The 10893-nt window shown below is 41.5% G+C and overlaps 1 protein-coding gene across 2 annotated transcripts in view; it reads right to left on the reverse strand.

Annotated features, from left to right (window-relative positions):
• The window catches only part of MKLN1 (muskelin 1), a 102708-nt gene that overhangs the window by 75743 nt on the left and 16072 nt on the right, over window positions 1–10893 (reverse strand). For both annotated transcript variants that reach the window (XM_027710054.2, XM_039383487.1), the window contains 2 exons: window positions 4751–4893; window positions 3265–3353 (listed from right to left, as the gene is read on the reverse strand). In XM_027710054.2, the coding sequence (XP_027565855.1) occupies window positions 3265–3353; window positions 4751–4893 (232 nt within the window). The remainder of the gene's footprint in view (window positions 1–3264; window positions 3354–4750; window positions 4894–10893) is intronic.

Below are 10893 nucleotides of genomic sequence, written 5' to 3' on the forward strand. Positions count from 1 at the left end.
AAGCTACATTATTCCTCCAGTTTTTCCCATAAAGTCCCCTCAGCATGCCTGTTTTTTTTCTGCAGGTACTACAGCAATCCATCCTGAAACACGTGTAACTGTTCATAACAGTTGAACTGTCACTCCACAGTGAGAGGAGTCCAGCAGAAGGAAAAATAATAATTAAAAAAAAAAAAAATCAATATCCTTCTAAGAAGCAGAAGGCATTTGAGTCACTTAAACAGTTCTTAATCCATACAAGGATGATTTTAGGGGATACTTCTCAGTAATAGCTACGCCTAGACAAGGACTGTGACTCTGTATTAGAGGAGACAGTAGCAGAGGCACTAAAAACAGCACAATAAGTTGAAATACCTCTCACAAGGTGATTTCTGTTTCCCTCATCTATAGGCACAGACAGACAGTGTATGCTTTTAAAAATTAAGAAAACATCCATGAAGAAAAAATTGGTCAGATTTGTTACACCAAAGCTTAAAAATCTTGAAGCCTGGTTAGCAACTCCCATGCTTGTAACAAACTGGCATGAGAATTACACCTAGAATTTTTCATCTTTCACTGCAATCAGTCTTTGCACCTTCTGCTTTCAAGGACACAGCACAGAAAAATCTCTGCTTGGAGGAATCACAAGAGCAGAGCCAAAAACAAAGCTCACAGACATTAAAAAGATTATTTTTTGATATTTTGTCCAGATAAGTATCTTCTTCCCTCTCTCCAGTTCTGTAATGAGGTGCTACATGAAATGTAAAAATTACCTGTTAAGTAGGTCAAAAGCTGCACAACTGGGCATTTCAGTGCTCAGGAACTGAAGTTGAACTAATTAAACTAACAGAAGTGCAAGGCTTCTCTTGACAGGAGGAGAGGGATTATTCTTTCTGCTTTCTATGAGCCTGAAACTTCCTTTGATATGAAAGCAATGGAAGCTGTAGGATGAATTTTACCCTCTCCCAGATCAACCCATGCCAGGTTCCTCCTGCTCTGTCCCTCCCTAAAAACCTCTCTGTATATTAACAGTGGTGTTGTAAGGTCTCTGTGCTGATCTGCAGAATTATAAAGCAAACTCCTGATGCAAATGCTGCCCCAGTGCCAATGCCTTTCCCAAAACCCAAACCTCACTGATCACAGGAACTCTGGTGGTGTCAAGCCTCCAAGAGTCCGAAAGGGCAGATTTTGGCCTCGTTTCCTGGCAGGCTTACGAGGAACACAGCACGGTGCTTGAAATTTGGAGTTACTTTGGCCAACAGCTTGGAAATTCTAACAAACTCAAAACATTTTCAAGCTGTGAATCTGAAAAATAACGGAATTTCGTAACATTGTTTTGCAGTTGTTTCACAGCAAAAAACACTCTCACAATGTCATAGACAAAGTGACACCAGCCATCAACCTGAGGTTTTCACAGGTTTTGGTGAAAAGATCATTTCCAGTTCTGTTCTAGCACAGGAATTTCTTCATGGAAGGCAGCCTCAAGATAGAGCTGTAACTGGTGAACAAGTGACAGCTCAATCCAAATCTAATATTAATGTATATCATATAGGATGCTGACTCATGGAATGGTTTGGGTTGGAAGGGACCTTAAAGATCACTTAGTTCCAACCCCCTGCCATGGGCAGGGACACCTTCCACTAGACCAGGTTTCTCCAAGCCCCTTCCAACTTGGCCTTGAACACTTCCAGAGATGGGGAGTCCATAACCTCTCTGGGCAAACTGTACCAGTGTCTCACCTCCCTCACAATGAAGGATTTCTTCCTAATATCCAAGCTACATCTACCCTCCTTCAGTTTAAGGCCATTCCCCCTTGTCCTATCACTACCTGCCCTTGGGAAAAGGGCTACATGAAGATCCCATTCCAACAAAACAAGCTGCTCATTCCATGTCAGAGAAAAAATCCTGGCAGTAGAAATTAATCAGCATTTCACCATCCTAACAACCTTCAGCTTAGTGCTACACTTCATTACATCAGAACACACTTTCCTGGAATACAATTTACATACTCAGAGAAGAAGTCAGTAATCTCTGCACTGGCCCTCTTAGCCCTGCAGGAACTACTTGCTGCTTTTAGCCCCTAAAAAATAACATTTCCCAAAAACCTAATGCTGGAAGCTTCAGAATAAGAAATTAAAAAAAAAAATGATTTTAACTTCCCTTATGTAGTCAACCTTTAACTCTAATCCTCTGCTACTCTTGAGGTTTCCTAAAGCCAAGTGCTACAGATGCTTCCAAAAGTAGCAGCCAGAAAGAAACCCAAAGAACAACCAAATCCTCTACTTCTCCAAGAACAGGAAACCCCACTGTTTATGGCACACAAATGATTCCTGGATTCTCAGCCTGAGGCTTCCAGTTCCTCAGGCAAACAGGAGGAGATTCAGAAAGCTGTGTAAAACACACCAGAGCAAAGGGCTCCCAGGGTGCCCCTACACAGCCACTATCAGCTGAGTCTTGGCAAAAGAATTACCCAACACATCAAAACACTCCTAAATTCATCTAAATTAGCCAACGGGATCTTTACCTCCTTTTTCAGCAACTACCTCCTTCCCCTATTTTTAACCTTAAACATTTAGTTTTAAAACCAGTCATTCTTGTACTATCTCAGTAGTTAGGAAGGGGAAGATAAATTTACTGAGCAAGTCAAAAGGCTCCAAATTCTTGAATTAAATCCAAGAACTAAGACTCCTGTTCTCTGTGGCCTGCAGGAAGCAAGAAAGAGATCCTCACCCCTGCTCCCATCACACACCCCCACGCCCCCTCAGCAATCCCCTCCAGCCAAACCAGACACCAGGGGTACAATCCTTCTGGTGCCCCTGGATGACATCTTCACCCAGAGCTGAGACACACTATTAGAGTAGCAGGAAGAGAACAAGGGAGGCTCCTGCTGTTGCTTTACGTGTCACAAGCATGTTTGAGAATGAAAGGTTTCAAGCTTTTTTCAAACTCTGACCGGTAATTAGCTTAATGAGTTATTTAAAGCTCTATACAGCAGTTTATAGGAGGACAGGAAGCAGCTTCTCCCACAATGAAGTTGACTCGACAACTGTATTTCTGAAAATTAACTCTGTTTTGCTCTCACTCCCCAGGATTTAAATTATGAAGGTATTATTTCTTATTAACAGGACTTCACTGTGTTCCAAATCTAACCAGCCTACAAGATGATGAAATGGAACAGCTATTGTGGATACTTTGCCTGAGTACAATGAAGTCACGAGTGCCAAGACCGGCACAAGTATCAGAAGAGATTATTTTCTACTCAGAATGCTGAAAAAATGCATTTACCTATCTTAATGAATCGACAGGGGAACATCTGTTCATCAATTTTATGCTTCAAGGTGAATGTTTCTTTGTTATAATCATTCTTTAAGCCACTGTGGGAAAAAATAAATAAGGTTACTAAATCTTACCTTGTATTTTAGAACTACCTAATAAATGCAATCTAGGTCATGCCTGAAACACGAAGCTTGTTTCATATCACTCTGAATCATAAGTACACGTGCTGGACCAATGCCTGGGCTGTTCTCCACCACCTTGTGTCTCCCTGGGAGGCAGCACTGGGTGGTGATTTTGGGAGGGAAATGACTTTGGTTCAGTGCTGCTCCCCCGTCCCTGTGACTTCAGCCAAGGATCTGCTGAACTGAGCTTTTCCATTCTCCAGAGGGAAAAGGATCAAATCTCAAAATTATCACCCTGACAAAGTGCTTTCTGATCCGTTTATGGGCATTACTTCATAAAAATATCAAATATTTAGTAGAATTTATCAAAAATCTTAAGTTCATTTTTACTGAAGATGCAAGTACAGGTCCCACAATGAGGATTTTTATTAAACTTCAGCACAAGTGAAATGACATTAGATATCAATAATTATTACGATACTAAGACCTCTTCCCTCACAATTGTAGGAGCAATAAAGGCAAATTGCAACACTGGTCTATCTAAAGAGGGCAGAAGGGTGGGAAGGGTTGTGGATGGTTTCTATATGGTCATGAAGAATACCTGCAACACAGAACTTCCCATGTTTCCCCATGGCTATTCTGCTTGGCTACAGATGATGTACACCCATACATTCCTGCAGGTGGACTTCTCTTCTGGAGGCCTCCCAAAATAGACTAGTTCTTGCTTCTCTTGTACTCCTGGATATTTAACTCTCATTTCCCTTTCTGAAACAGCAGAGTCCTTAAAAGGCCCTTGCAAATTTACATTGGCAACTACTCTGGAGTTCTGGATAACGTGAACAGCCAAAAGGCTCTTTCTTCAGTCCTCATCCAACCCTAACTACCAAATCCAACTAAACAAAGGAAAATGCAGTTTTTTCCCATTTGCCTGTTTAATTTATTTACCCATTTGAGGAAAGGCAGAGCAGATGACTAGTTCAGATCTTTACAGCTGCAACGAGGTTTTTAGGGAGCTTACTTGGGCTTTTAAAAGCTACTTCACAGTTACGCACCTGGGGAATCATTTCTCTTGTGCCTCAAGCACAGGGAAGGAAGGAATCACAATCCACCAACGCTGCACCCTGCTCTCAGCTCTTCCAAATCCCCAAATTCGCTCTCCACAAATCCTCTGTGGTTAGAGCAGGATCAGGAAGGCTTCCTGAAGTGAGTGTTGGGATTGCTGCTCTGACCTGACCGTAAACATGAGGGCAGATAATTGCAGGATCACAACCACAGCTCTGCTCCACTGTTGGCTGCGTCTGCTCGGGAACCAGGGGGGAAGAGCATTTTGGTCCAGCCTTTACAATTCCATAGCTGATGGAATCATGTCTTACCTGGATAAGAGATCTGTCATATTCTCCTCGTTCATCCCACCAAAAACTTTAAACTTCTTTAAATTGCAGACGTGTGTTTTCTCATATTTGCCAAACGTGATGCTCTGGACTATGGCAGGTCTTTCAAGTTTCAGAATCAAATACTGTGGAAGAGAGAACAGTGGATTTTAATATTAAAGCCAGGGCTGCAAAACACACTAAGGGAGAAGCATTACAGCCTCCAAAAATTCACTTTCATTCTTTTAAGCTTTGTAAACTGAAGATGAAACTTCTCCATTATTATATTTTCTCCTTTGTACTGGAATGAAGAAAAGGGTTTTTTAGGAATATTCCTTTAAAAGCAGTTTATCCAGGAAAAAGATGTGGTTGAACTATCTATTCCTAGCAATTCTATTCAGGACTTACATACGTTCCTTTAAGTTGGACGCAAGACTTCCTGAAATCTGGCAAATAGGATCAAACTACAGGGAGCGAAGATTCAAACGCCCACCACAGCCTGAAATGAAACCTAAACTGAATACACAATTAGATAAATACAGTATGTTCCACATGCTAAGAGAACATCAAATTACTTTTCCTCTCTGGGCTGACGCTGTTTAACCACTGAGCACAAAGTTTGGTGCGTGGAGAACACAGGAACCAACTGCTTATTAACCATCCCAAATAAAACTGAGCCACTTCGTGACAATAAAGGGTCTTTGCACAGAAAATGATGAAAAGGCGAACTTGTGAACATTTGCTGCCCTCTTACACCGTGGGGACACATCAGTGTGTGAATATTTAGGTGATTTATACTCAGGCTCCAGCTACCACCTTCACCGGCACTATTGGAGGAAAAGGGTTGTTCCCAGGGAAAAGCAGGTGCAGGGAAGTATTTGCACCATTCATCGGGGACCACTGAGCACCTTCCCCACCAAACAGGTCTTGGAGGGACTGTAGAGACATCCTGTTTTGCAGAACACATGGAGTTTTACACCTGAAAACAACGCGTTTAATTCTTTTCCCTGATTTCTCCGAACTAAGCAGAGCACACGGGGAACCGAGGCAAAGCGCAGAATCACAATTACTCATCGTGCTGGATTTTGTTACAAAACCCCATCAGGACTCCAGCACAAGTAGATCAGCACAGAGCTGTAGGACACCTCCCACCACAGGCTCTGCTGGTGGCCCTGTCCCTCCAAGCAGCCAAGCCAGACATGACACCTTATTAATACTCTGCTTGATGTCTTTCATCGACATCAAGCAGAGTATTTTGCATGTGTGTGGCTGCTTTCTGTGGATCCTGAGTAAAGACTGAGAAGTCTCCCTATCAAGTGCCACTGACATCACTCTGCTTAGGACAAACAGCTCCATCAGTAGGAAAACCTTACCCTAGAAGTGTAACTCCCGGGAGAGAAGAAGAACAAACTTGCCCATCCGTTTAGTTCTCAGTCCTTCTGTCTCAGCCCTACAGAGCTACTAATTCTTAACCTATGAGCAGGACTGACATCACTCTGGAGAGCACCAGGATAAAGATGGGATGGATAAAGGTTCCTAGTGGCTGGTGCCCACTACATTCACAAGAAGCTTCGATTGAAAGAAATATTTGTACATACAACAGTTGCAGATGATGCAGACTGGGTAGATACCTAACAGAAGATGATTTACTGCCAAAGATGTTTCCAGCAACTCAAATTTTTTCAGAGTGAAGAAAATAAACCAGTGTCAGCACTGGAAGGGTACAACAGAAGAATGCTTTGGTGTGTTTCCAGATTTTTCTTAATGAAAAATTCCTAGTTTTGTGAAGAACACCATCCACCTAAATATCAGAACCCACTGTTAGTTTAACCTGCAGCAAGCCACACTTTTGTCTCAAAATATTCCCTAAACTTCCAAAAAAACCTCCTGAAGTTATATAAAGAAAACTGATTTTCTAATGCAGAGGAGAGGAAAGGATGAGCAAAAGGACAGTCCTGTAATGAGTAAGGCAGTACTTGATACATGGCACAGCCCGCTGCCAAAATTCCCATGCAGAACAGACAGTACACAACGTCTAAGAACTCCTCCCACACCATCATATCTTCCCTGCAGATTTCTCCCGAAGCTGGAAAAGCAAAGCCAGCACTACCAGCAATTGCAATTCTTAATCCTGCTGGAATCCCAAACCTAATGCCTGGGCCATGAACACATACTCTTTTAAGTACCACACAAGACTTGCAAAACCTTGGCACAAAGGTCGTCCTGCATTATTCAATTCTTAGCCTAAATTATGGGAGAGAAAAGCAGGACTGCACTTAAACCCTTTGTGCCCCGAAGGGAGCAAAGCACAGCAATTACTCCACAGGGCCAGCAGTGATTTCTTAACCCTACAGACAGAAGGGAACTCCGCAGCCCTCCTTCTCGCTTCCACACATCCCACCACCTGCTGAGTCACACAGACTCCACAGAAAATAGAAGCACAAAAGCTAAACACAACCTTTTTGTGAATTTATCCACTGACTGATATGGAAACCAAAGACAGGTTTGCTTTAAAACCCCGTACCTAGGTATGGACTTCGGTATTTTTTAATGCATATACACACACAAACTGAAAGACTTTTACGCTGAAAGAAGGGAAATTTAGGTTATATATTAAGAAGAAATTCATTACTGTGAGGGTGGTGAGGCCCTGGCACAGGTTGCCCAGAGAAGTTGTGGTTGCCCCATCCCTGGAGGTGTTCAAAGCCAGGTTGGACAGGGCTTGGAGCAACCTGGGATAGTGGAGGTGCCCCTGCCCATGGCAGGGGGTTGGGGTTGGATGATCTTTAACATCCCTTTCAACCCACACCATTCCACGATTCTATGATATATATAAAAATACAGACATAATATACTTTTTGGGTTTCTAAACACACACACTGCTGCCACTCTGTGGGTACCAGCTACAAATCTCACTGATGTTGAAAAAACACTTTGCCTCAAGAGCTGCAAACAGCTGGGCTGCATGGATATTTCTGGACTGCTACCAGGATTGTAGCCACCACAGACTATTCTCTATGGCTTTGAAAGAAGTGGCAGAACTGTATGTAAGACCAAGTGATTTATTCAACCTGGAGAGAACGAGTCTATGAGATTTCAGGCCAATACATACACCAAGATACTTGACACTTTTCCTATTGCAATAAGCAACATCAGTACATTTAATGTCCACGTATTCACGCAGTATTCCAAAAGTCCAGATTATAAACTCAAGAGTTTGTTCGTTAAAACAGGGCACAAGGACACTAACTGGAATAACTGAGCAAAAACCTCAGCCCAACTGTTTAAGCCTCGAACTACAACACTTACAAAAGAGATGCTACAAAACATTAGAAGAGTAAAACTTCTGGTTTATGACTCAACGTATTTGTAAGTGAAGATGCACAAAGAGTAAAGTCACGTATAGCACTTCAGCACCCCAACAGCTCATTACACTGCACCCAAAATAAAGTAAATTCAGCCCTGTCACACTGGGAGCTGCAGCAAATTCCAAACTCTTTTGAAGCTCTGGTCTGTGCTACCATTTGATGACAAGCATATGAAAGCTTCTGCATCACACAACTGAGTGTAAATGTTATTAATGTACTTTACATTAATTCCTGATACAATCTACTGAGTAGGATGGAAATCAAGAGAGGAAAACTAGTCTTCCCAGATGCAGAACCAATTGTGTCCACAGTGCCACTAACTTTCTACATATGCTCTTCCAGTATTCAAAATTCACATTTCAAAATCCACAAGGTTGGAATGGGTTACCCAGGAGGTGGTGGAGTTACCATCCCTGGAATGGTTCAAGAAAGGACTGGATGTGGCACTTAATGACATGGTCTGGTCGATGAGATGGTGTTTGGTCAAAGGTTGGACCCTATCTCAGAGGTCTTTTCCAACCTATTTGATTCTGTGATCATTATACTGAACCAGATTCCAAACTGCACTGCACAAGCTGCCTGTGCAATTAGAGTCACACTGTAATTTATTAATTTCTTTCTCTTTAAGCATTTTTTTATTATGGAGTAGTGAAACTTGTACTGCAGGTAAAAATAACCACTACAACATAACAAAATAACAGGAGCTGTTCTTGTCCATGACACAAACCTCCTGATTGCTTTTTCAATTAAGTTGGTGGCTAAATAAAAATCTATCCTTTTGTTCTACACATTATTAATCAAGCCACTCAGAGAAATTAGATGCTGTTCTGTGTCAGACCATCACTAGAATCATCAGGATGAGCCTTTATGACAGAGCTGTGGTCTTCAGCATCACCAGCCTCATTGCTTCACACTTCCTATGTAAACTGAAAACTGGATTAAAAATAGACCCATCAGCCCTCTCCTGCTTGAATAGGTTACTACATAACAGGTTTGTTATTAAATATATAATTTCTGGGTCATCTATTTCAAGACTCAAGAAAGATATCTAATTTAATAAACAGAAAACCAGCTGTCAGATGTATTTCCTTTCACTGGCACTCATTCATAACCAACTGGTGGTTTTCAAGGCCATGAGAATTACTTAACTCTACCATACTCATAAAGCCAGGAAAACCCTTTATTAAATACAGTCACGTGGCAGCATTTCAAGTGTCCACATTTCCACTTTCATTCTCTTTCCTTCCTCAAAAAGGTTTGATACAGATTCCAACACATTTACTGCCTTTTCATGGAGCTACTGAACACATTTTGAGGTTCTTACCTACGTTCTTCCAGCTCATGCTCATCCCAGCAAGAGGAACATTGTGAAAGGAAAGGTGCCTGGGAAGGTTTTGTTTCACTTTTCACTCAACAAGGGAAGGGAATAAATCAATGTTTAGGGATTCACTCATACTTCTACCTCTAAGGCAGTACAGCATCCTCACCCCGGCAGGGAATTGCTAAGCCCTGACGTTCAGGTGAGACACTGACGGGACAAACACGAGTGACTGGAGTTGCAGAGCTCATTAAACTATCTCCCAGCACGTTCCCATGAGCAGGACTGACATGAGTCCCTGTGCTGTGCCTTAGCCCTGGTTTCAGCCCATAAAGCTGGGAACAAGGAGAGCTTTATTTCCCTGAGTTTTGGTTCGCTTCCTCTCCGGACCATTATGGCCACCCACACACTCCAACAAATGCGTCACCGCACAAGTGACCAGTCTTTAACTGAAGTGCTGCCAACACACCACCCATAAAATGAAGCTTTGCAGCTTCATTTTCCATAGGATATGTGATGTTTATTTGGGGGATTAAAAGCTATGTGTATATATCAACATTTCTTGGAATATGAACTACTCAACTTCTAACACAGGAACTGATTTTGCCCCAACTTCTCTCCTCATCACACTCATAATTTGGTCACCCACTGTTTCAGTCGAAGGTTTCCAAGCTAAGAATCTGCCTTAAGGACTTCAGACACCTGGAAAAACAAGGAAGCAGAGTACCTATGTATAAGTTTTACCTGCATTTAAATGTGGCAGTCTTTCAATGAGCAAGGTGCAAGAATTACTCTGAGCAAAACGCAACCAAATCTGAAGTTCTTTTGTCAAGTATGAGACAACACAAATGGGAATTGTTTCTATACACACAGAAATAATAAAAACTGCATTCTTTGCATCCAGGCCTCTTCTACAAATTTTAATTCCCAATTCCCTCTTTCCAGTTAATTTTTCAACAGAGAAATTAAACTGTCAAAAAATACTTTACATGGATAAGCTCAGGTTGGAAACACGAGAATTAGCTAAAGTATATATGTACATAAAATATAAATATACATTATATTATAATATGATATATTCAATATAAAGTATATATAAAGTACTCTACATAGTATAAGGGCACTGCAAATATTTCATCTCTCTCAGCACTCAGGATTGGGCTTGCTGAATCCAACTACATAGCATTTTATATTCTCACTGTTGGATACAGAGAATCAGTAAGAGGAATTGAGCAGGATGATCTTTTCCAGTCAGGCAGCCAGGTTTTCTGTTGGTTTTGTCTTTAAATAACAGAATAAAACTCAAATACTGTCTTGCCAATCTCGATTGCAACTACTGAGATCAATTTTTTCCAAGTCAGACTTTAATTCTGGATACCTAATACATGTCTAGATATGTGACACACAGGTAGATAAATGACAGTGTTAATTCATCTCTCTCCTACCAAAAAGGTTGGTTT

This window comes from Pipra filicauda, unplaced genomic scaffold (assembly GCF_003945595.2).
Source record: "Pipra filicauda isolate LSUMZ 115617 unplaced genomic scaffold, ASM394559v2 scaffold311_size1313980_pilon, whole genome shotgun sequence".
Lineage (NCBI taxonomy): Eukaryota > Metazoa > Chordata > Aves > Passeriformes > Pipridae > Pipra > Pipra filicauda.